The sequence below is a fragment of the Abramis brama genome (assembly GCF_963993115.1).
Source record: "Abramis brama genome assembly, chromosome: 2".
In the NCBI taxonomy this organism is placed as follows: domain Eukaryota; kingdom Metazoa; phylum Chordata; class Actinopteri; order Cypriniformes; family Leuciscidae; genus Abramis; species Abramis brama.
This window is the reverse complement of record NC_139964.1, coordinates 44,876,677-44,904,545: the sequence shown is the minus strand read 5'-3', so window position 1 is coordinate 44,904,545 and position 27,869 is coordinate 44,876,677. Positions and strand designations below refer to the sequence as shown.

The 27,869-nt window shown below is 40.6% G+C and overlaps 1 protein-coding gene across 1 annotated transcript in view; it reads left to right on the top strand.

Moving 5' to 3' along the window:
- Positions 1 to 5,148: 5,148 nt before the first annotated feature.
- nalf1a (NALCN channel auxiliary factor 1a) overlaps positions 5,149 to 27,869 on the top strand; it is a gene marked incomplete at both ends in the record, with an annotated part of 253,860 nt that continues 231,139 nt past the window's right edge. Inside the window, one exon of the mRNA XM_084106989.1 lies at positions 5,149 to 5,835. Coding sequence (XP_083963115.1) covers positions 5,149 to 5,835 — 687 coding nt within the window. The remainder of the gene's footprint in view (positions 5,836 to 27,869) is intronic.

The window sequence follows — 27,869 nt, the reverse complement described above, 5'->3', positions numbered from 1 at the left end:
AGAGATCAACAATTAGTAAATAAACCACACTGACAGATGTATGTGTGATTTCAAATAAAGACAAACTCTAATAAAGCACTGGGAAAAATAAAATTTTGTGGTTGACAAAGTTAAAATGAAATTCTCTTTTGTGTGTGTGTGTGTGTGTGTGTGTGTTTTGTCTTTCACACATATATATCCTGGGTTTTGAGTGTGAAATCACCCTGCCGTGCTGATCTAGGGAGAGTGATGCACACTAACGCACAATATTGTTGTTACAGGGTTTGGACAAGAAAAGCAAGGACACTGGAAGGCAATATGAATCTGACCGAAGATGTGTCACAGTGCCTGCTAGGTTGTGTGCCCACTGTTGAAAGCTTCCTGTATGGAAAAGGTCAGGGAATTATCATGGGTTTATAGCAGTAGCTTGACTGCAATGATAGAAGTTGGTCACTGATATTGTTTAGAACACAGGCTTAGCAATTTAATTGTATTGAAATAAGAGTTTTGGTAAGATTATTTCACAGATTTGTGTTTTTGTTTTTGTTTATGATGTCCATTTTCTGTTCTTCAAGAGGAAAGCAGCTCATGTTTTCTTACATGGCTAATCTCTCTTTGAGCAGTGAAGTCTAGTAATTTAGCAGCAGTAATTTGATGTTTATACTAGGTAGAAAAGAGAGGATACATTACCCTGGGGCTTGCTGGAAATAAAGAGGTTGGAAATGGCAGCATGCATTTGACAGGAATGCATTCCTCCCCATTGAGAAGACTTTACTCAAAAATGGTAGATTTGCCTTGCAAATGAGTATCCCTTCCCTATGGACTCAAGTTAGTTTAGAGCCACTGGTCTATAACCACTCAAAAGTTCTGGATGTCCAATGCTTCAAAATCTGTTTACAGTATAAAGAAGTCCTGAAAGTCTAACATTTCAGAGACTTTTTTTTTTTAATCGGGCTGGGATTTTCATCAGTATTTTCAAGGAAGATATATGATGTCAAAAGCAATTAGTCTTTAAATGGACGGAGTTATAGGACTGTTGTTGATCATATATGGAGTGACAAAATTTTTTTTTAGGCAACCCTCATTACCCACCATTCTAATTTCTCCTGAATTATTTTGTGTCCTTGGACACTGCATGGCATGTGTATGTCCAGCTGGCTTAATGCAGCTCTGTGTCCTGCCAGTTGTTTTTATAAATATAATTTTATCCTGTTGTCTGGAGCCATTGGTCTTTTTCAGAGAAAACAGCAATGATCAGTTGTTATTGAGATGAGAATAGTTACTAATGAAAGAAACGGTGATGATGATGATAAATTATTGTTGTGGCTGGTAATAATGTCTTCAAAATGAAAAAGGAAATGGAACAGGAAGCAAGTATTATATAGTGTGAAAGTACTGGTGGAAATTCAGCCATCATAACATTACATTCTTACACATGAGTCATGCTGTATAATTTGAGAGTCTGGTGAATTATAGCCTTGCTTAGTGTGTTTGCTCAGCTTGAATACTATTGTCATTTTAATGCCATGATCTCAGCACACATACGCACACCCGCTGTGGAAGTGACTTTTTCTAATGTATGAATGAAGTTTGCAGGTCTCAGATTCCCAGCCTAAAATCCTCTAAATGAGTGTGATAGTGCTCATATTCAGATAAGAAATTCAGTCTGAGTATTTTTCACTGTCTGTTTCCTGTCTCAGGAGAAGGGAGGATAAATCCACATACTGGGGATTATATGTTGTCAATGATCTGCTTCTGAATCTTCGCTTTGAAGTGATGAAACATTTTGAAAAGGGTTGTGGAGAAAAGAGAGGATTTACCTTGCACCTCTGTAAGGGCATGTTTTGATGTAAATGTCTTTGTATGAAATCCTTGTTAAGAGTGTTCTGTATTGTTTAAAGGCCTATGTCTGGTGTCATTTTCTCCTTTTTATCCTAATGACATAATTGTGTACAAGCAGATGTATGTACATATGTAAAAACTTATATAAAAATAGATACCATCTAAAAGATTATTTTGGAGAAACATTTCTTCAGTCTCATTTATGGGTTGTGTAATGTATCTGATTACAGTTTGATTACAGCAAATAAAGCCTCAGAGAACATCATGGTGGGAGAAAAATAATTCTCACAATCCTATTGATTTTGCTCATTTTGAATTAACTCTCAGGGGTTTCCAGTAATGATGTCTGATCAAATGTAATGCTAACTGTGAATAAAAAATGGCAATGCATCCCCCAAAGTTGTTTTGCTTCAAGTCAGTCAGTTTGGTTTCTTTAACACAGGAAACCTATTAATTATAAGAGTTTCAGTTTGAATCTGTGGTTCCCTGCAGTTGATGTAGACGAAATGCCTCTGACCTTGTCTATGAATTTTGTGCCCTTCAGATAACATCCTCAGGTGTGCTGAAAGATGGCACCTCTACTTCCCACACTCCTGACCTGCATCACTATAGCCTTACACCAGTTGTGTATGAATTTACCAAGCTCAAAACACGTTGCAGTATATCAATTTAATAGCAATATACAGGCTTTCAGAATTTGTAATCAAAAAGTGTTGTGATATCACTCATTGTCATGTAATATAAACTCTGTGACCTTGTGAATGGTTGTTTCAATTTTCAATCCCATGGGGACCCACTGCTCTCCACATTTGGTATGTGTCTCTTATCTGACAAATTAAGTTCAGTTCATAGAGCTCTCTCACCTAACAAGCTGATGATCTGAATCAGGTGTGGTAAATAAGGGAGACATACAAAATGTGCAGAGCTGTGGGTCCCCAGGACCAGGATTGAAAACCACTGCAGGAACAGATGACATAAATAGGGCAAAACCTGACGCATGACAAAGCATGTTGTAGCAGTCGTTAAGCGTGTGACCATATGTCTTGTAGCTGACAAATACTGCTGGAATGAGGAAGAGGAAAATCCCTGTAATTGCTACTTTAACATGAAATGCAGGTCTTAATTGTAGCTTGACTAATAATAGTTAATGACCAGAAATAACAAATAGTCAGATGAACAAAAAACAGTGTTCACAAGAAGCATTTTGAGAAGGTGGAGTGTTTTCTATGTGCATCCTGTTTTCTTTCCTACTTCCTTCCTCTTACACCTCCTTTTACATTTATTTTTGAGACTGAATATAGACATAGACTGATATCTGTTATTGAATTCTTAACATCTGGAAAAAAACATGCATTGTAAATTCAAACCATGCATAATATGTGTATAGAAAATAGCACGCACAGAGATTCCTTATCATTTTTATTGCATTTTATGTTAATAATTTGTGTCAGGTCAATACACATTAGGCACATGTTTTTTTTTTCTTTTTTTTTTCTCGCATTTAGCATTACGCTTTCTCTTCACAACATCAAACCTCTTGCTGCTGATTAGAGAATAAAGGAGATGAAAGGGCAAATGCATTTTGTAAGCATGAGCACATATGCCGTTGATTAAGCTTCGGGTCATTACATGCTGTGTGAGTGTGTGTTTGTCAATTTATGCAAATGTGACAGGTTCACACACAACCATATGGCTGTCAACTTAGAGACACACAAAAAATGCTAACCACCACTAAGGAAAACTGAAAAAGGGGTGTAGCAAAAAAGATTGTTTATAGAGATCCATACATTTCACACGAAAATAGTTAATTAGGGGGCTGTTTACAAACAAGTAATTTGGTTTCAGTAAGTTTTTTTTTATTTTATTATATTAAATTCACTTATATTGTATTTATTTTCATGTTGCAAATTGAACTGAATTTAAAGATATACTGTAGTTCACCTACACCCTAAATATCACTAGACATGGCATGGGAAAAACTAACAAGCAAAATCAAAAACAAAATAAACACCTTTAGACACATTTTTCAAGAAACTGTGTGTGTGTGTGTGTGTGTGTGTGTGTGTGTGTGTTTGTTTCACAAAGCGAAAGAAAGTCTTATCGGTTTGCAATGACATGAGGGTAAATAACAGAATTTTCATTTTTGGATGAACTATCCCTTTAAGAAAATATTATTGCTAAAATATTTTGTTTTAATTATTTTCATAAACACGGTAAGTTTCATAAACACTATGGCCTGGTTTCACAGACAGGGCTTAGATTAAGACAAGATTAGGCCTTAGTTCAACTAGGAAATGTAAGTAGCTTTTATAAATGTGCCTTAGGGAGAAAATAAATAAATAAAACATATATACTGGTGTGCATCTTGAGAAAAAGCAGTGTTTTATTTTAAATATCCTGAAATATGCCAGTGCAAGTTGCTTTCAGTTAAGACAAACATTCATTTTAGCCTGGGACTAAAGGTTAAAGCTCTGTGAAACAGGGCATTCATCCATTATGTTGTGTTATGCATTAACAAGAATTGGTCTACCTTTTTGTAAATAATTGCTCACATTGTGTTTTGTCATATCTGAGAATGTGCTTTATGTGGTAACATCTGGTTTTACAGTGGAAAAGCTTATGTGCAGCTGTTCAACCTGTTGATGTAAATGTATTATACAGTAGATTCTAACATGATGATTATGAGGTCTTATTTTCTTGTACACCAAACCATGTCATCTCTTACAATGATTTATCAGTTCAGCCTATATGAACAGTTTGCAAATTGGCCGGGTAGCTATGATGGATCAATCACATTGCATGAGCTGACGCAAATGACCCTGCTCTCTTTCAAGAACTCTTTCAAAACGAACATGGCGGCAACTTAACATTTGGCCAAAATGACTGTGGATCATTTCGCGAGAAAAGATCCCACCTTGTCGGACCGAAGAGGCGAAATTCGGCGTGTTAAAACGAGGAGTCCTTGCGCTTTTCACCAGAAAGCCCTGAATCAGAGCGAGCGGCCAGACAGTGGCTTTTCCGTGTTATAGCGGCTCTGCGCAAAAGGGGAGAGCGGAACCCATGACAGACGAGCAGGGAGAGACATGTTGCTACAGATAACTGGGTTTTTCTCCGGAGAAGCACGGGGAGAGGGGATTCGACAATGAAAGCAGTAATCCCACTGAACACAGCAACTGATCGGGAATTGCAGTTAATCGCGGAGGTGAGCCATGACCGCTCGCTAGCCATCGTTTAGTGGTCAAAACTCAAGACAGACCTCCCGTCAATGACTATTGTGGCAGAAAAGCCCCCACGGTGGAGTCAGCCAGCGCTGCGCTTTCCCAAAATATGACCAGCGGTGCTTGGAAGTGTCGGCAGCGAGATGACAGCTTAAACATTTGGTGTGCTCCCCGCGAGAACGAGAAGCCATTCACCGACTCCGAGAGGGCCCAGCGATGGCGATTGTCCTTAGCGTCCCTCTTATTTCTAACCGTTCTACTTTCTGATCATCTGTGGTTCTGCGCCGAGGCCAAACTGACAAGGACCCGAGACAAGTCAGCATCAATGGACATGAGCGCAAACCACAGACCCGACCTCCCTTCAACACACAGCAGCCTCAGAAGAAACGAAGATGCTATTTTTGTAGTCAATTCTACCAAACCTTTGTGGGAACTAAAAACTTGCCTCCCGGATAGTTTGTCTGAATACTGCTTCACTTTTGTCGACGCTGACCACTTGTGCAGGGGCCTTTCGGAAACGGAGGGGACTCGGTGGTTGAACATAAGCGATTTGTACCTTTCCTTTTGTAATTCGTACTCTCTTATGGATTTGCTTTACGGATCATTAAGTCCGGACAATTTGAACTGCAGCCTTGACGCGATCATGGACGGCGACCAAAACAGATGCAGTCAGTGCGTTCAGGCATACCAGCGTTATGATCTGCACGCGCAGGAGAAATATGAGGAATTTGAGATGATGGCAGACAAATACGAGACGGATGTGTACTCAGTAAGGACGTGCATGGAAGAATGCAAGGTAAGGTTGTATTATCTGGATCTCTTGCTTTTCCTTGAATAGAGTTGGGTGTTCGTTCTCAGTCGTCATGGTAACTGGTGACAGTAACATGGTGATGTTTTACTGGGGGAAAAGTGCTTTTCATATTGTACTCTATTTTTTCCGCATTTCGCATCAGTTGGAAGCCAACTTTGCATTTTGAGGGGGATGGCAATCAGACAGGCATTTAAACTTTTCCCTTCATCGTGCCTCCATTTATTCATTGCTGCGCAGCGTGATCAACGCAAAATCTATGGTTTTGGTTTAATCTTACGGAGGAAATTAAATGTCGCTGCTGATCCAAGGTTACTGTGTCAATGCACACAACGCTGCAAAGCCAATCTTTCAACGTGTGTGCGTCATTCTACAGCGCGCAGGTACCCGCGCGGCGTCTCTCTGAACTGAATAATAGAGCTGCTCCGCCAGGTGTTCATTCACGTCCACCACTGAGTACATTTCAATAACGCTAATAGAGGACTGGTGCTTTCTAAGATAATCTATCAAAAGAGTCTGTGCCCTCTCTCATTGGTCTTGTTTGCACAGCACTCCGCGCGCGCTGCAACAGGGTGCCCTCTTAACCGCCATAAACTTGACATTAATGTTAATTTTCGAGCTCCCGCTGTCATCTTAAATTGATTAGGCTACTACTGGGTGACGAAAAAAATGGCACAGTGTTTAGCTCCCGTGTGCTGATAAGGAAACGATCTTACCATATTCTTTACGTTTGTGTTGCTGCGTGTAATTAATGCTCAAACATTTACCGAGAGCTTGTAAGCTGACGTTTAAATGAAGGAGGCACCAATAAGCTGGCGAATAAGTGGGTGACGTGTTTTGCTTATTCACTGGTTCATTTGGCAAAGGACTCGATTCTTGCTCACAGCACCGACGCGCTTGAAGTCTGTGCTGCTGGGCTGTTCGCTGTCCGTGGTGCTGAAACACGCTTAGTCTTGTTGGCCAACTATAATAATGGTGACATGCCTTTTGATGCAGGGGACATTATTTAATTGTTACATGAGCAGTTTGAATTTTACTTGCATCATTATGCCAATGAAGATTATGACAACAGACGTTTGCATCTGTAATAGCTGCGGCTATTAACTTAAAGTAATTCACTTCTATATTTCTAAAGTTGCTCATAAAATTATGATAAAGAATGTGTGGGCTATTTTCAACCAAAACAACAACAACAACAATAATAATAATAATAATAATAATAATAATATTAATAATAATAATAATAATAATAATAATGCAACCTGTATCAACACAATTTGATAAAGGCTGACAGAGGCTGTGTGCTTATTTCAACCTGTTGAGGAGTTACATTTGAACACCTGTGTGTGCTGTTTTTTTTTTCCTTCTTCTTCTTTTTCTTTTTCTTTTTTATCTCTCACTAAAGTGACAGCCACATTTGATTTTCAGAAACGTCCCACATGAATAATCTCTCTGCAACAGCTTCTATACAGAACAATTATTTCAATAAAATGCTTGCAAAGTATTGGTTGAGGATATAAATTCTGGCCAGTAACCACAAATTAGTCTTTTGTTTTGCATTGTTTTTTCTTCTGTGCACGCAAGTGTTCATCATTTCTGGCCTGGCTGAAGATATTGAGTCATTATAAAGTCATTTATTTTGTGTCTTTAGTGCATTAATGTTGAATGCATTTTAAACAAATCAATGGCTAAAGAAATGAAAATGATGGTGAAATGTGGTAGAATATTTTGACTGTTGCATTTCTCACACTCAGACAACAGACATTTTTAAGCGTTAACATAACTGTCGAACCATGTTACCGAAGCCTGATAAACTACAAGTGAGTGTGAATGAAGGCTGTAATGCAGAGGGAGGTGGCAGGAGTCAGTCAGAGCCTCTGGCAAGCAGCTGCAAGGGATAGCCAGTCCCAGCAGTGATTAAGCGGCGAGATATAGAGACAGAAAGCAAGACAGAGCGAGACTGAGAGGATGGGTAATCACTGTGACACGGCGTCTCTGACAGCCGGATTAGCGTTCAAGTTGATTTAATTCGGCATCTTCCTTGCACTGCATTGGAGTGTGGGAGACACTGTTGCATTTGCCTGTGTGTGTTTGTATTGTGTGTAAATGTGCTAAATATTCAGTACATCATTATAAAGAAACAAATGAACGGAGAGAGGGGGGTAGTAATTAGAGAAATAAACTAAGAAGGTTTTACTCAAGAAGGTTTTACTCAGTAGTGTGCTATTCTTAGCTACTGTATTGAGCTCTGCACAGCTGCACTAATGTTACAGCTAGACTGTTCTGTGACAAAGCATTCACATCACTGATAACATGGACAACATTTAGTGTCCCAAAGAACAAAAGTTGACTCTTTTTTTTTTCACTACAGTCTTTTCACTTAGGTGAAGTATTCAATTATTCATTAAAAATGTTAAGTACGAGAAGTTCGCTTTGTTACTTGCCTTGACTTTTCCATGAACTGTGATTCAAAATACTAGGAGTTAACATCTGCTGTTTCTTTCCATAGCGAGTTAAAAATGTCCTGGCCTCATTACATTTCAATTGGAAATGTGGATGAAAACCTCCTAATATAGTCTGTGAATATTTGATGTAGATCTTTGATTGTGTCTGATATGTGCAATGGAGGTGCTTGTGGTATGGAATTGATCGCTATTTGGATGAAACCCTATTTTCTGAGAATAGATAAGACAAGTCTTACATTCCTCTAAGAGCATAGATAGTGTTGGTACATTTGGCAGGGTTTGATCCCGCAAGGGTTTGGCACAATTGCTTGTTCATCTCCTCCAAGTTATCTCAGTTTTGGGACATGTCTTTATCACCCTTCTGTCTGTTTCACACACTTTTCTTTTCTCTCAACATTGCAATACAATATGACCAGTCATTCATATATTGGTCTCTCCTTACACAGATTTCCACATTTCCCTTTGTGTATATCCTCTGTCCAGTATTGCTGAATTAAATGAATAGTTCACCCAAAAAGTAATAATTCTGTCATCATTTACACACTGTCATGTCGTTTAAAAACACATTTGGCTTTCCTATTATTTTGAAGATATTTTAAAGAATGTTGGACGGAATCAAATGCAGACAACATTTTAATTTTTTTAGGGTGGACTTATTCCTTTACCAGGGTGCTTTTCTATAACTCATTTGTTTTAACCAACTGTAAGTGGATTCAGAATTTGCATGTTACTGAGGAGTGTGATCAGAGAATATGAAATGCAAATGATACAAAACAGAAGCCCCTATGTTGTTATCATGTTTATGAAGGGATGTTTTTCCCCCGCTTTCCTTGTCTTTTTATTTTAGAAAAAGCGCACTGTGCCCCTCTGTCTCATTAATGCTATCACTGCTCACTGTGTATGGAAAAGCAACTGCACTCCTCTCTGTGTTATTTAAACGGGGCTTTTATTAGTGTTGGCCAACAGAAGATGACTATCAAAAAGGCTGTTTCTAGGAGTGGTTTTCTTTATCCAAATCCTGGCATGAAACACTAAAACTGATATAAAACCAGAGTTACAGAGGACAGGCAAAACCTTTCTTTGTTGATAATTAAATTTGCCCATAGGTGAAAAATGTAAAATGTCATCTGCCACTTAGAGGATAATTATTTGTGCCCAATTATTTGTATTAGTGAAATTAACCCTCCTTGAAAAATAAGTAGCAATTGTGTAATGTTACAGATAAGACAACTTTAGGTCAGAATCTGGTGTTGTTTTCGGTGCTAGTCCTAGGTTCTGGTAAACTGAACCCTTTACTAAGACAATTAGACCCTACCAACAACTTTCTGATCATAACCTAATAATCAGGTGTTTATACTGCTCAAATCAGAATATAATACACCAGTCCACAGTATTTTAAATAATACAACATTTTATGCATTAATGTTAAAGACAGACACATAATTCATTACAGATCTGTTACTATTATACTACACTTTTAGACTTTACATTTCTTTGATCTTTTGCAGTCAGGTCATTTTTTCTTTTTTTTTTCTATTAAAATGTCCAGGATATTCAATCCCACATGAATAAATCTGTACATTCTGCCAAAAAAAACAAAAAACAATGTTTTGAAAAAAATTCTGAAAGTAGAAATGAGGTGTAATTAGAAGTAAAATTAACTAGAAATAGAACACTAGGCCCTTTTTGCACATGCAATAAAGAAAGAAAGGGAGAAAGAGTGATTGTGACTGTGTGTGTTTTTAGTCTTTAAACTATGCACACAAATTGCCAGACACAAAGGATTCAGCAACTTCCCATTCATTTCAAGCTTTGCATAATCAGGCTCTTTTTTAATCATCCTAATGGGTGCTCTACCAGCTTATCAGGTTTAATAGTTATCCCCCTTTCTATAGATATACCTCACCATGGTGTTTACAACCTTTTGTCCATGGTCAAGTATAGTGTAGTATATTAATTAATATTATAGTATGATTTATATTTACCCCATCAATGCACATTATTTGAGCTCTTTAAATGTCATAGTGTACTGCATTAATATGCCATTCAGATGAAATCATAGGATCAGACCTCCTGAAACTCCTATTCATTTAAATAAAGCAGCTGATTGGATGGGATTAGAGGGATGGGTGGAGCCAATAAGTTGAAGCTGTGGTTTGGGTCAGGTCTCCATGGTAGCATTAGAATGCTGAGCATGTTTGCTTATTCATAAAAGCCTGCCGTGGGCTGCTGCAGCCTTCTAGTGAGGGACACAACCGCGACCAAGGTCAGTGTCCCAGAGCTCCATTACTTCACTGCCACTGCACAGGGGTCTGTAATAATGTGCCAGACCAACACGCACGTTTACACCAATGGAGACATATTTTTTTAAAGATTATTTGCATAATTTTTGATAGATTTAGGACTAGATTTAGATTTAGAGTAAATCTAGTAACCCATGTTCCGTTGATAAAGTGTTTTCTTGAAATAAAGACACTGATTGTAGCACATGCTTGCAACTTGGGGTTCGTGATGAAGGTCAGAACACCTCTGAATGGGTCATCATTGCCTTCGAAGATAGGTTGCCAAGGAGACTGTACAGTGGCTTAATGAGTGTCAACGTGAGTTTTACGTAAGTCAACAATAAGAGTTTTGGAGACTTCATACAGATTCACCTTCTTTAATCCTCAAGGAAGGACTGTAAAGAACCTCAGAGAAGCCACACTTCCACCTGTCCATCCCAGGCTGTGGTTCCTCATTGGGTATCCACAATTCGTAATCAGTACATTGTTTCAGAGGAAACAAAAACATATAAACAGATATAGACTGACAGTATAGTTCACCTAAAAGTGAAAATCCTGTCATCATTTTACTCACCGTGTTCTCGTTCCAAACCTGTATTACTTTATTTCTTCTGCAGAACACAAAGCAAGATATTTTAAAGAATGTTTTTGTCCATACACTAAAAGTCAGTGGGGTCCAAAATTTGGCCACTTTAACTCCATAAAGCCTCTAAATTAAAACCATGATGGAAACTGCTCAAAAAACCTGTTGTAAACAATCTTCTACATGCCTTCTGCACTCTGATTAATACTTCATACTTGTTTTAGTAAGTAAAAGGTCTTTTAGTATAATTCTAAAAATATCCCCCTTCAGGTTGTGGTCTTTTTTCTGTGAAATTTGCATCGATTTTTATAAAGTAAATATAAGAATAACTTTTATAATAACTTTAATGTATTTCAAAATTAACATTTACTTCACTGAAGCAACTTGTGTTTACTTGATTATCCATACATCATTTTCTTTTAAGAAAAATCAGGTTAAAATGTAATTATCAAATATGATACAACAGACATTTGAGGAAAGATTATTCGTACATCTCTTAATCATTATTATATTGCATTCGTTAAATGATTTGCCCCACCACAATAAAAACTACAGAGATTTGATCATAAATCTAAGCATTTAAAAGGAACTTATTATGCAAAATTCACTTTTACATGGTGTTTGAACATAAATGTGTGTTGGCAGTGTGTGTACACATCCACCCTAGAATGATAAAAATCCACCCAGTGCCTTTAAAAAAAAAAAAAAACATAAATCATAAGCACTGTCTCAGAACAACCCATTCTCAGATTCGGGGCAGTGTGACGTACTTTTGCACAAGCCCCTCCCACGACTGTTGACTGACACTGCAGTTTTAGCGTAGACCGCGCCCTGAGTGAGCTGATACAGTACGCCATTGTTTCGACGCTTGAGCAGCTGTAGACAAGAATGTCTTCTAAGCGATTGAGGTGTTTTGTTGTTGGATGTTAGAATGAACATAGCAGTCTTCTTTTACTCTCGTTGTTACTCGAGGATGGATCTGTACCAACTGTTCGTGATCCAGCTTACAGTCTCCGGAGCGATAAGCCTAACATTACAGATCAGTGATCACAGCAGAAATTAAAGTGAGAGCGCACACTTTATTACAGGTCATCTGAGTCGTTTTACGGATATAAAGTTTACCAGTTTATTAAGCACCCCCTGAAAAGGTGTGTATATATTTGTTTACTGTTAGTTGTAACAAGTGTTTTGTGTAATTCGCTGTGTATGTTGATGATAATGAAAGGGAGAGAGAGAGTTTATTACTTTAATGCACACTTCTTATACTGTGTTTATTCAGCTCTTACAGTGATTTTCTGGAGTAAAATTGATGCTTCATCTTTTGTGTGATGTACAATAAACTTAATTGAACTCATCAGTATATTTTTGCTCATCATTCGGACGGGGTCCGCTACAGCAGGCTTGTATTAATAGTGGATAAAAGCTGATGACAAATACGTTAGAACCATATCTCCATACAGCATATTTTCTCTGGCTATGTGGGCATTATTGTCCGGGTCGAAATGAACACCGCTATTGAGAGTTTCTGTTTTGATAATATTATTCCGTGAGATGAGATTATCCTGCCACTGAGCGCAAGCTCGTGAGGCTCTGTCCCCTGTGCCGGCAGCAGCAGCTCATTTGCATTTAAAGGGATACACACTAAAACGGCCCGTTTTTCTCACCCCCAAAAAGTGACAGTTTAAACATGCTGTAAAAATGATCTGTTTTGATCAGTCAATCAGTTTTGAACTAAAACTTCTCATACACACTCTGGGGACATCAGAGACTTTTTTTTACATCTTGTGAAAAGGGGCATAATAGGTGCCCTTTAAATGTAAATTTACTAAGACTAATAAAACTAAGGTGTGTTTTCCACCTCAACTGTAAGCTCCATGTTCTTACTACTGTACATGGGACACAAAAGCCTGATAAAACACATATGCAAACTTTTTTTAGTATTTGGATTACAAAAAAACAAAAAACAAACACATTTTGTCTAAAAAAGGATCAATAAACATTTCCATTTAAAATAAAAAATATATATTTTACTGACTATTATGTCCTATGTCAGGCTTTAAAGGGTTAACTGGTCAAAAAACAGATTCCTTTCATATTCAATAGAGCAACATTGTCCTGTAAATCCTCATGCTCTTTTAAAGTATGAACAATGTTTTTTCACATCCTGAACTATTCAAGATCCCCCAGTGTAAAGTACAGGTACTGTAGGAAACTCAGAAGCGAAGACCAGGAGACTTGGTTGTATCTTCCGCAGGATTCTTTATTGAGAACACGAGCTGTCGGTAGCTGCAGTCATTAAGTCTAACTAAGGCAGTGTACATTCATTGTAGTTTATATAGATTTTAGTGGGCAGTGCTTATAGATATGGAGACAAAGCACCTGGGTGACGACCTTAAACAAAGTATGCAAATGAAGTATCCAGGTTTAGGAACCTGCCCTAGACTCTAGAGTGTTACCAATCCTAATCCAATCAGCATAACTATGCTGGGGGCTCCAAGAGCCATTAAAGACAAAGGGTGAGATTCTCAGTAATCTGACTCATTTCATTTACAATAGAGAGAACAGGACTGGCTGGAATCTCTTGCTGGAAACTTTGCTTAACAGCAGCTGATATCATCATCATAACCTTAAATACTAAATTCAACGTACTTAGCTTAGTTTTTCTTGTTATGTTATGTAAGGACATAAGATCAGCATATCTTAGATTTTTAAATTTGTAATCCCACAGTACATAGTAAAGAAAAATAACATTAAAACATCATTGTTCGTAATGTTGTGAAAGCTATAAGCAACAAGCATTTTGTGAATAGGTGACATTAACATGATGTTTTATAGAATATTGCAGTATTGGTGACTATACTACAAGCTGTAACAGCAGCCTCTATGCATTGCAGATCTTTGGAGGCTTGACAACCTCCAACAGAGCTCTCATTTATTGGATAATGATCGATTTCACACTTTCCATCCACTACACAGTGTTTAAAGAGGTGACTCATAGAACCTCACCGCATGATCATCCAGCTGGGGCTAAAACAGGGTGAGATATATTTAAGTCTACTTAACTATTACAGTGGCTTGCACTTTAATGGAGAGCTCAATATAGGTTTCCAGACCACGTGTTTTGTCTAGAGACTAAGGAAAAGGTGTAGAAGACAAAGCCAGTACGGTACAGTGTGATTATTCCTGGATTAATGCAGCATCTTTAAGATTATTGAAGAGCAAATGTGTACCCGTGTGCATCGCAAATGTCCGCAGAGGGCATTAATGGACAGCTTATTTACTGAATGGAAAGATCAAAGAGTGCAAAGGAGAGAAACGCGATGTGTTACAAACAGCTAGATGGGGAACAACAGAATTAAAGACATGATCAGAAAGAGGCATGAGGGGGACCTGGATCTGTGCTTGCAATAACTAACCAGATTTACTCCCTTAACACAGTAGCCTATCCACAGTTGCTTTTTAGTTGAATGGAGCAGTGGTCACAGTTAAATTTGTGAAAGCCAACGGTATTTCACATTCTTGGCTGCCTAGAAGGCATTTTATTTGGTGCAGACACTTTTTCAATGAAACAGCATATATGGCGTCTCCCGGGTGAAGGGAACATGATTCATGCTCCTTCCTCCATTGATCTTCTCACTGACAGGAGACACCCATAATAAAGATGATATCAACCAGTCTGGGAATCTGTAGGCTTTTACTTTTAAATTTGTGGTTAGAGTAAAATCCTTTACAGCAACCAAATGATCTATAATTTCTCTGTACTTTTGACTGTACACCAAAAATGATATTTCTCCGTCAATAGACATTCAAAATAAAGTGTGATGATCCTACTAATCAATGTTTCTCATCACGATCACCAATATAGAACACAGGGGTCGACTCGGGCTAAAAAGTGGCTCTGGACTTTCTGGCACAGATAGGCGCACCACACCCAGTCCACAACACTCAACACCATAAACCCACCTGCTCATTATGCACAGAGCAATTTTTAATACCACTTACTAACACACAATATATCACAATACAGAAATATAAATGCTATTTAATTTTTTTAAATTGAAATGCTTACTATTACCATCAATTAATGACTGACATACTTCTTTACATCATTATTTGTCTTTCCTGCTGTACATGGCAAATAGTAACTCATTTTGAAGAATTTTTACACAGCTCTTTAGAGGGGAAGTTTAATCTAAAATAAATAAATAAATAAATAAATCTAAAGTTCAATACTTACCATAAAATCAGTCATTCATTTGCTTACATCTTACCTTACATTCTTCAAGCATTAAAAAGCGGCATGCTGCTCGGCTTCTGTGAAAAGTAAATCCTGCCTTCTTCGATTTGATTGGCTACTGTATCTCAAACATTTTGACTCTGACAAGCGCTTTTAAACCGCTGCGTCTGAGCACACTAAAAAGATTATAATTCTTTACTCAAGTGGGCCGCGCAGACCATTCGTCTGGGATAATAGGCTTATTATCCTTTGGAAGGATAGGCTACATAAACTCACTATAATTCATTATTTCTATATTTATTTATATATATTTACGTGGCAATGGGCCGGTCCACATTGTACAGTAGCCCACCAGAATGGCCAGTCTCCAGATGGCCAGTCTGCCCCTGATAGAACACCACAGATATATATAGGAGAAGCTGCCTGGATCTCATATCAAAGCTCTAAATCATAAGAAATCATGGCTTCTGCTGTGTTCTTTCATGTCATTATTTTACAGGGTTTAGAGAGCCTCTAATGGGTGGTATTGTGGAGATCAATGATAAAATATGTGACAGACATGGAACAGGTCCATACAGTGTTTACTGATTTATGAGAGGTAATGACTGATCATGTACCTCCAGTACAGACTCTTAAACAGGTTTACAGGATATTGCTGGTAATGTTGAGGACAGTTGTTATGGGTTCCCATTCAGTCAGTCACGTTCAGCGTTATGTCGATACTGACGTATTGGGGTCTCACTTGGGACCCAAACACATCTGAGTAGTAAGAAAATGGGCCAATGTGTCATGGTGTGGTGCAGGCAAAAGAAGACGAGGGAGAATCAAAAGTTCCAATGCAAACTTTTACTAACAATATAATTCCAACAGGTACAGACAGGCAGAAGGTACACACACACTAAATAGGACTGAGAACAGACAATGACAGACTGAACAGAAAGGAACTAAATACAAACACTGATGAACACTGATAAACAGAAACCAGGTGACATAGATGATGATGATGAACTAACACAGGTGACACAGATGAACTGATAAAGGTTGTCAAGGAAACAAAAGAGTGGTGGGAAATTAGAACAAAGGAAGACATGTGACTAAGAACATACAAACAAACACTGACACATGACAGTACTCCCCCCTTCCCGTAGGCGCGTCCTCGTGCAGAGGGAGGGAGGGGACTTAGGAGGAGGACAAAGAGCAGGTGAAAGGCAGACAGAAGGCAGGAGGGACCAGGGCGGAACCGACGGAGGGAGGAGCCATGGAGGAGGCAGGGCTGACGACTCCAGGGGGCCGAATGACAGGGGCGAAGCAGGTGGGAGAGGAGACCAGGGTGGAGCCGGAGAGCCGACGAGCCCAGGCAACACGAGGATCCGGCGGGACATAGCAATGCCGCAGGCTCTGGCGACTGAGGTGCAGGTGGTGGCACAGAAGGCTGTGGTGGAGCCGGAGTGACAGAGGACCAAGGTGGAGATGGAGGGAGTGAGGAGCTCAACGGAGCCAGAGGGATGAAGGGACGAGGCGAAGCCAGAGGAGTGTAGTCCCGAGGCAAGGGCAGGGCAAGGAACGACCAAGGCGAAGCCGGGGAATGAGGGAGCCCGGCGCAGCTGGTGGACTGATGGGCCACGGTGGAGGTAGGGAGGTAGGAGCCAAGGTTGAGCTGATGGACTGATGGGTTGAGGTGGAATCCTGGTCACGGAGGTTGGAGGTGGAGATTCACCGACCATGCTGGAGCTGAGCACTGGTAGACCCGCGAGCTCACCTCACTTAAGGTGGCATGTGGGTGAGCTGTGGGGCTAGCAGGAGGTGGCGACAGCATGGTTGAGGAAGGGATGATGGGAGGAGGTGGGAGAGGGAGGCTGGGTGGGAGTTCAGGAACAGGGTCAGAAAAAAGGCTCAGGCTCAGGCTCGGGAACAGACTCAGGCTCAGGCTCGGGAACAGATTCAGGCTCAGGCTCGGGAACAGATTCAGGCTCAGGGACAGAAGACTCAGGCTCAGGGACAGAAGACTCTGGATGGGCAGTCTCGGCGGGACGAGACTCTGGACGGGCAGTCTCGGTGGGATGAGACTCTGGACGGGCGGTCTTGGCGGGACGAGACTCTGGAACAGGGACAGGAACAGGTCTGGGAATCTGGACAGTCCTTGGGGCAGGAACAGGTCTGGGAACATGGACAGTCCTTGGGGCAGGAACAGGTCTGGGAACAGAAGGGGGAACAAGTATCAACGTGGCGGCAGCCATCTTGGCTGAGGGCTCAGGCAGTGAGGCGGCGGCCATCTTGGCTGAAGACTCAAGCGGTGAGGCAGCGGCCATCTTGGCCGAGGGCTCAAGCGGTGAGGCGGCGGCCATCTTGGCTGAAGACGAGGGCTCAGGCATGGCGTGCATGACGTGAAGAACAGGTTCGTCAGGCATGACGTGAAGATCAGGCTGGTCAGGCAGTGTTCTGGATCGGGGCGCAACCCTCTCCAGACACCTATTGACAGTCTCTTTCCAGTCCAATCCTGTGGTGTCTGGGAGGTCGCTATGGTGGTGTAAAGTTGCCTCGATCCAGAACAGGGTCCCTTTGGGTCTCGACATCCAGGGCTCTAGTGGCGGCAAGACACATAAAGTTCTTCACAAATGAAGAAAGATTAGGGTTCTCCTGAGCCAGGACGATTATTCTGGCCCTATTGTCCATTTTTGGGCGGTTTGTTCTTCTGTCACGGTGTGGTAGAAGGTACACGCACACTAAATAGGGCTGAGAACGGTCAATGACAGACTGAACAGAAAGGAACAAATTTAGTAAAAAAAGTGTATTTAAAAGTGTTAAATACAAACACTGATGAACACTGATTAACAGAAACCAGGTGACATAGATGATGATGATGATGAACTAACACAGGTGACACAGATGAACTGATAAAGGTTGTCAAGGAAACAAAAGAGTGGGGGGAAATTAGAACGAAGGAAGACATGTGACTATGAACATACAAACAAACACTGACACGTGACACAATGTATATTGGAGAGTGAGATTTGCCTGCCTAGCCACTCCTACACAGACATACGGGTATATAAGTCTGCTGGCAACTAACTCTTTCAGATTCAGAGATTTGCTCAGATTTGCTTCGGAGCCAAGTGGTTCACCTCTTTGTAATGCCTCGCAAAAGATGTAGCTGATGCTGGTAGGTCAGCTGTGGTTTATGACATATTGGTGATTTCAACTTTTACACAGTTAGGTGCAGCGATTCACACTTAGGTGCAAAAGAGCAGATTTCTTTAAAAGAGCAAGCACGGGTGGCATTTTAAAGATGCTTCTCCACCCGTGCATTCCTGGATATGGTCGTTTCCTATCCTCATCTGACGGCCACGAAGGCATGTATCTGATGCGTAGACCGCCGCCTAACCCCGCCCCCATAACTTTCTTCCCGGAAGTGCATGAAAAGTTTAGGCAGTATGGAAGGCAGACAGTACCAAAATCTTCTTCAAAAGTTCTTCCTCTTTCACTACCCTCGACGGTGGGGTGGTCAGGGGCTTTGTGGGGATTCCCCAGGTGAAGTGTGCAATTGTGGTGCATTTAGGCTTACAGTGTCGCTGGACAGGCTGCCTCCGCCTTGCATGCAATGGCCATCCTGCAAGTCCACCAGGCCAAAGAACTCATAATGCACGAGGGTGTTTTTGAGCTGGGGCTGATGCAGGAACTGCGCATGGTGACTGACCTTGCCCTCTGGGAGACAAAAGTCACAGCGCGGGCCCTCGGCCAGACGATGTCCACCTTGGTCGTCCAGGAGCGGCATCTCTGGCTAAACCTTGCAGAGATGCGAGATGTCGACAGACTGTGCTTTCTTGACACTCCCATCTTGCAAGGTGGCCTCCTCTGTGACTTTGTCCAGGACTTTGCCCAGCAGTTCTCAGCAGTCCAGAAGTGGACTGAGGCAATCAAGCAAACATCCTGCCCTCGTTTGACACCTCTGCCACCAGGCCACTGCGGGCTTCCCCCCAGTCTGCTCATAGCCAGGGGCTTCCCCCTGTGGCCCTACATTAAAATGAAATGCTCCAGTGTGGCCAGAAATACCTCAGCCATGATTTCAAACACCCCACAGGAAGGTGACACTGCCCTTCCCCCAGGCCAAACGGTCCCTACGGTCAGTGAAGCCGCCCTGAGACAGGCAACCCAGAGATGGATGGCTCATTCACTGTCTCATTCAGACAATTGCTGGCTTATTCGGACAATCAGACTCGGCTACGCGATTCAGTTCGTCAGGAGTCCCCCAGTTTCAGTGGTGTCCTATTTACTTCAGTGGCAAACAAAGATGAAGGACGCAATAGAGCCTGCACTTCCAGCCGAAAACTGAAATCAGGATTTTACAAAGTCCGTACTTCATCATATCCAAGAGAGGCGGTGGGTTATAGACAATCTTTTATCTGCGAGTCTTGAACCGGGCTCTTCACAAGTTCCCATTCAATATCCTAATGCAGAAATGCATCCTCACGTGCGTTCGCCCCCAAGATTAGTTTGCAGTGAGCGACCTGAAAGACGCATGCTTTCATGTCTTGATTTTACCTTGACACAGACCGTTTCTTCAGTTTGCTTTCGAGGATCGGGCTGTTTACCAGCACAAGGTCCTTCCATTTAGGCTGTCTTTGTCTCCCTGTCTCGCTAAGGGAGATGGGCATTCACATTCTGAACTATCTTGACGACTGACTAATTTTAGCTCACTCTCAAGATCTGTTATGCGAACAAAGGGACCTGGTGCTCAGGCACCTTAGCCATGTAGAGCTTCGGGTCAATTGGGAGAAGAGCAAGCTCTCCCCTGTGCAGAGCATCTCTTTTCTCAGAGTTGGACTCTGTCAATATGATGGCACGCCTCGCAAACGAGTGCGCACAGTCGGTGCTGAACTGTCTGAATTCGTTCAGGGGGAAAACAGCGGTTCCACTGAAACAATTTCAGAGACTCCTGGGGCATATGGCATACACAGCCACGGTAACACCGCTTGGATTGATGCATATGAGCATCTTCAGCACTGGCTAGAGATGGGCATGGTGCCGCGGCACTCTCTGTGTGACGATTACTCTGGTCTGACACAGAGCATTCAGCCCTTGGTCAAAAAGAGGCCGGGGGAGCAAATACAGGGAAAATAACACAGGTCCAAGGATTGATCCCTGCGGAACACTGCAACCAAGAGGTTGGAAGATGAGTAATACCCCAGACATACAGTGAAACACCTATTTGAAGTAAGAGCCAAACCACTGTAATACAGTACCATGAAGTCCCACACAAGACTCTAGGCATGACAGAAGTATGTTGTGGTCAACTAAGACAAATGCAGTGCTTAGATCTAAAAGGATTTTCCCTGAGATGTTATTTGAGACTCTTAAAAGAGCAGATTCAGTACGATGTAGAGCTTTAAACCCTGATTAAAAAACATAATTGATAGAATTTTCTGAAAAGAAAGATTGTAATTGGGCTAGTACAACTTTCTCCATGATCTTTGAGATAAAAGGCAGGTTTGGAAAAATTAGGAAGAGACGTAGGATCAAGATTAGGTTTTTTAAGATATGGTGTTACTACAGTATGTTTAAGGCAGGCTGGAACGGTGCCGGTAAGTAAGCATTTATTAATTACTGATAACAGACTCGGACCAACTGCATCTACAATAGTTTTGAGGAAATGTGGAGGCATAATGTCATGTGGGCATAATGTAGGCTTAAGATGATTCGCATTCTCCGTACACGAGTGCAAGTTGAGCGGCTCAAATACAGATAAATGCAGCAAATTCGATAATAAAGTCTGTGTTTTGCTTGGGACAACACCCCAGAGCAACAGTGACAGGGTTTACTAGCAGTATTTGAGATAATTGCACCTCAAAACTACGATACAAAACAGTAGAAAGGGATTGACAAGGAAAAATGTTTTTGAAAACCATCACTAGACCCCCACTGCGACCAGATGGGCGTGGGGTATTAAACAATTTACAGCCTTGTGGAACCAGTTCAGTAAGCGAGCATAATTCACCAGGCTTAATCCATGAGGAATCATCCCAAGACAAAGCATGGAAGAGGAAACGGGGATAATTGCGAAATGCCGCTGGACTTGAGAGACTTAAGTCTTGAGACGTCAGTCCATGGACCAGCTGATCTCCCCATGAGGACAATAGATGCTGTTTACCGTTCTCCCATGTCTCCCATCCAGTTTTCAGTCGCACAGCAAAGCCTCCCCGTTTACCACGCCTCCTCCGGCGATTTCTTCTAGGTCGATCCATAGGACACATACATAGGTGCATATCAGCAACTGCCCTGTGGATGTTAAGCAGTGATAATAAACCCGGTGGTCATAAACCAAGGTGGAATTACAATTTGTGATTAAAAGGGAGATAATAAAAGAATAACAAAAACACAGAGGACAGCAGACAGCAAGTCAACACAGGCGCCATCTTGTTCCAATCCTGTAATACTGTAAATGTTTGTCTTATGCTTTCAGAGATACTGCTGCACAGTCCACCTCAGTTAAGCTTAATCAGAAACAGCAGCAGGGCTTGACTTTTTTGCTTACAAGCCACTGTGGCTAGTGGTTTTCCAAAGTTACTAGCCACTGAGCATTTTCACTGGCCACAATTTTGACATCAATACCATGGGGAAAAATTCTCATATATATATATATATTTGCAATTACAGAGGTCAAACGTTTCCTGTAGTTTTTCACCAGGTTTGCACACACTGCAGGAGGGATTTTGGCCCACTCCTCCACACAGATCTTCTCTAGATCAGTCAGGTTTCTGGGCTGTCGCTGAGAAACACGGAGTTTGAGCTCCCTCCAAAGATTCTCTATTGGGTTTAGGTCTGGAGACTGGCTAGGCCACGCCAGAACCTTGATATGCTTCTTACAGAGCCACTCCTTGGTTATCCTGACTGTGTGCTTCGGGTCATTGTCATGTTGGAAGACCCAGCCTCGACCCATCTTCAATGCTCTAACTGAGGGAAGGAGGTTGTTCCCCAAAATCTCGCAATACATGGCCCCGGTCATCCTCTCCTTAATACAGTGCAGTCGCCCTGTCCCATGTGCAGAAAAACACCCCCAAAGCATGATGCTACCACCCCCATGCTTCACAGTAGGGATGGTGTTCTTGGGATGGTACTCATCATTCTTCTTCCTCCAAACACGTTTAGTGGAATTATGACCAAAACGTTCTATTTTGGTCTCATCTGACCACATGACTTTCTCCCATGACTCCTCTGGACCATCCAAATGGTCATTGGCAAACTTAAGACGGGCCTTGACATGTGCTGGTTTAAGCAGGGGAACCTTCCGTGCCATGCATGATTTCAAACCATGACGTCTTAGTGTATTACCAACAGTAACCTTGGAAACGGTGGTCCCAGCTCTTTTCAGGTCATTGACCAGCTCCTCCCGTGTAGTTCTGGGCTGATTTCTCACCTTTCTTAGGATCATTGAGACCCCACGAGGTGAGATCTTGCATGGAGCCCCAGTCCGAGGGAGATTGACAGTCATGTTTAGCTTCTTCCATTTTCTAATGATTGCTCCAACAGTGGACCTTTTTTCACCAAGCTGCTTGGCAATTTCCCCGTAGCCCTTTCCAGCCTCGTGGAGGTGTACAATTTTGTCTCTAGTGTCTTTGGACAGCTCTTTGGTCTTGGCCATGTTAGTAGTTGGATTCTTACTGATTGTATGGGGTGGACAGGTGTCTTTATGCAGCTAACGACCTCAAACAGGTGCATCTAATTTAGGATAATAAGTGGAGGTGGACATTTTAAAGGCAGACTAACAGGTCTTTGAGGGTCAGAATTCTAGCTGATAGACAGGTGTTCAAATACTTATTTGCAGCTGTATCATACAAATAAATAGTTAATTTAATTTTTTTTATTTAGATTATGTCTCTCACAGTGGACATCTACGATGACAATTTCAGACCCCTCCATGATTTCCAAGTGGGAGAACTTGCAAAATAGCAGGGTGTTCAAATACTTATTTTCCCCATGGTATTATATATATATATATATATATATATATATATATATATATATATATATATAATACCTATATATATATAGTGGCTATATACACTCACCTAAAGGATTATTAGGAACACCTGTTCAATTTCTCATTAATGCAATTATCTAATCAACCAATCACATGGCAGTTGCTTCAATGCATTTAGGGGTGTGGTCCTGGTTAAGACAATCTCCTGAACTCCAAACTGAATGTCAGAATGGGAAAGAAAGGTGATTTAAGCAATTTTGAGCGTGGCATGGTTGTTGGTGCCAGACGGGCCGGTCTGAGTATTTCACAATCTGCTCAGTTACTGGGATTTTCACGCAGGGTTTTTCTAGGGTTTACAAAGAATGGTGTGAAAAGGGAAAAACATCCAGTATGCGGCAGTCCTGTGGGCGAAAATGCCTTGTTGATGCTAGAGGTCAGAGGAGAATGGGCCGACTGATTCAAGCTGATAGAAGAGCAACTTTGACTGAAATAACCACTCGTTACAACCGAGGTATGCAGCAAAGCATTTGTGAAGCCACAACATGCACAACCTTGAGGCGGATGGGCTACAACAGCAGAAGACCCCACCGGGTACCACTCATCTCCACTACAAATAGGGAAAAGAGGCTACAATTTGCACGAGCTCACCAAAATTGGACAGTTGAAGACTGGAAAAATGTTGCCTGGTCTGATGAGTCTCGATTTCTGTTGAGACATTCAGATGGTAGAGTCAGCATTTGGCGTAAACAGAATGAGAACATGGATCCATCATGCCTTGTTACCACTGTGCAGGCTGGTGGTGGTGGTGTAATGGTGTGGGGGATGTTTTCTTGGCACACTTTAGGCCCCTTAGTGCCAATTGGGCATTGTTTAAATGCCACGGCCTTACCTGAGCATTGTTTCTGACCATGTCCATCCCTTTATGACCACCATGTACCCATCCTCTGATGGCTACTTCCAGCAGGATAATGCACCATGTCACAAAGCTCGAATCATTTCAAATTGGTTTCTTGAACATGACAATGAGTTCACTGTACTAAAATGGCCCCCACAGTCACCAGATCTCAACCCAATAGAGCATCTTTGGGATATGGTGGAACGGGAGCTTCGTGCCCTGGATGTGCATCCCACAAATCTCCATCAACTGCAAGATGCTATCCTATCAATATGGGCCAACATTTCTAAAGAATGCTTTCAGTACCTTGTTGAATCAATGCCACGTAGAATTAAGGCAGTTCTGAAGGCGAAAAGGGGTCAAACACAGTATTAGTATGGTGTTCCTAATAATCCTTTAGGTGAGTGTATATATAAAATCATCTCATAATTTGGCAGCAGGTAGGCTATATTAGGCTGCTGTCACTTTAAGACCTGATGCATGGATCTATTATACTGTTACACATGCGTGTTTACGTTCACTCGTAAAGACCGGCAGTTTGTCATCATTTTGTGTGTATTTGACCGTATAAGTGCAAAAAGCAGCGGAAAAACTCAATTTAATAGCGAGAAGCGAGTGAGTGAGTGGAGGTGGGCTTGTGTGCCAACTCGCTGTTGGAGAGATAAGGGAGCGAGAAAGCGGCAGCAGGTATCATGTATTCTTCGAAAAATTAGTATTGGAAGCATTATTTTTTAGTATATCTTAAGCTTTATTTTTCTGTTTATGTATTGAATTTTTTTTATTTTTGACAACACTACATTGCACACAGTTTATTATTTCAGATACCTTTTAAAAGACTACAATTGAAAAATGTATAGCCTATGTTATATATATATTTCAACCTGCCAAGGTGGCTAGTTACACACCACTGCTGAAATTAAGTTGGTGGGTGTTAATGTCAAGGCCTGAACAGCAGTATGACAAAAATACATTTTTCCACCCACATAAGACTGCTGACCTTGTGTTTTTGGATGACCCAGCTCAGAAGCAGATAAGCTGGCTCCTACATGGAAAGGACCATATAACATTCTGAGGAGGATCACATCCGGCTAAAGCCTTTCATGGGTTCTTTATAGAATTAACCTGTCAGTTCCTCTGGTATCTGTGCCTCCTGTTGTGGAGAGTGCTGAGGCCCCTCACTCAGTTTCCCTCACTGCATTGTCAGGAGCTTTACCTTTTTGACCCCCAACCCCACCTTTATGTGCCTTACCAACCTGCAAAACAGATTGCTCTTGGAGCAAGGACTGAATGTTCAGCTCAAACTCTTTCTTTGTCTCAGCCAGAATCTGTTCCATGGCCTAGTGTTTTCCCTACAGCCTCTCAGCTCCCCTGTGAGGGCTGTATTGCTGTCAGTGGACCCACTTCAACCTACTCGTAGTGGCCGCATGTTTAAAAAACGTGAAAAGTTATGCACACATTAGTTGTCTGTACACTGTACTTTTACTGTACTGTATAATGCACATACCTAGCTTCATACAATATTTTGGTATAGGAATGTGATACAGCATATGAGGAATGTGTTATTCTAAGGTTGTTTGTGGAGTAATTTGGTATACCACATGATTATATAAATTTTTATGCAATGTTGTTGTTGTCATGTTAGTATGTTGTTGCTACCTAAATAAGTTGTGTTATTCAGTATTATGTTGAGATATAAATTATTTTATCATTATTTTATTTTATTTCACTATTGGTTAATTCATTATTTTATTTGGTGAAGAGATTGGAGTTTTCACCGATACGAAATCAAGAAATAAAAGTTACACATTTAAGCAATATCACACATATTCAGACCAAGACTAAATTGTGGTGTTTCATTCCTGAATAAATATAGTATTGTTGAATGAAACAGTTGAGTGAAGATCTAAATGACTCACTTTTACAAAACAACAAAAGCTGGAAATATTGAAATTTATTTAAATGCTAAAGTTCCCCCTAGGCATCGCTATATCGACAAACTATAGAAACTCCATTGCTTTAATTGCTTGCCTTAAGTTTGTCTCCACGCTTCTGTTTATTTGGAAACTTAAATCGATTACACATTTAATTCTTTGCAAGTACTGTAGAAATTATTTTTATATATTTATGCTTTATTAGATGTTTTTGAGGACCTAACCCCAACTCCTAACCCTAGACCTCAACCCTGACCCTACCCAGCAAGCAATTTTGCGTTTAAAAGACGTCTAATAGCCGTCCAAACAGCCCTGACGTCTAGGCTAAAACAAGCCTAATTTTGGGCTATCAGTGACAATTTAATAGACGTCTTTAACGTAGCCCAAGAATAGACTAGTCATCAAATAGACAGCAAATTAATTACTACATATAATAGACAACAAAATACAACTTAAGGATTCTGCTTACTCAAATATAACACACATACATGACAATCCATCCCAAAAAAATAAATATAAACTTTTATTAAGAACAATATAAAAATTAACAACTTAAGATAATGACAAATGAAATGTACAATTATGACACTTATTAATTATCCAATTATAATTATGAAAATAAAATATAAATACAATAAAAAATTATTATAATAAAAAATATTGGAAATAAACTTAAAGGTATAGCGGAGGATTTTTTACTTCCGGGTGGATCACCTATACTATTGGTCCTCCTAATTGTCAATCATTCTGGTGAATCAATCAAACTTATTCAAAAAGTGGAGAGGACGGGTCTTATCTAAAATTCAGAAAGATCCTCCACTATACCTTTAAGAATGAAAATATAAAGAATGACAAAAAATATTTTAACAACAAGTATAGCTAATTATAACTTACATAACTGTAACGTTTGGGTTATTTATTCTCTTAACTCTCAACAGTGAAATGATTAATTGGTTTTATTTCTATACCCCCCACCCCCTGCTCTCCCTGGTGCTTGTTTGAAATGCTCCCCAATTGCATTTCTCAAGTTGAACTCTTTTGCCGCCAGGAAGTTGGTCATCACGGCATCTGCCCAAAAAACTCGGCCTCTCAGTTGATGCCATTCTCTTAAGTAGTTGAGATCCATAACTGTTGAATATGATAATTAAAAAATTACATCATAATTTAATGTGCATCACTGTTACCGCTTAAGACATGTTTGACTACTAACATCATGATTTGAAATTAAAATATACAGTAGATTTCTAATTAACATGATGGTAAACATTACTTTTATTTTTATTTCACTTTAGTTTTTTATTTATGTTTAATGTACATGTAAGTATACTTAAACACGTCACATGTTTTTAGCTATCGTGTTGCATTAGAACAACGAGAAATTTAAGTGTTATGTTCTGTATATTTATTGTTGTGCTTAGTTGACTGTATGCTGGATAATTTGGAAGAAACAGTGTCTTTAAAACCAAGAAAGTGGATCACATCTCTCCAGTTCTGAGGTCTTTACGCTGGCTTTTTGTCTGTAAAAGAATTGATTTCAAAATACTCATATTGGTTTAAGCACTGAATGGTTCAGGACCAAAGTACATTTCTGATCTTCTGCTTAATTGTCTGCTTTCTGCCCCAGACTCCCTAGAGTCAAAACTAAACAGAGAAG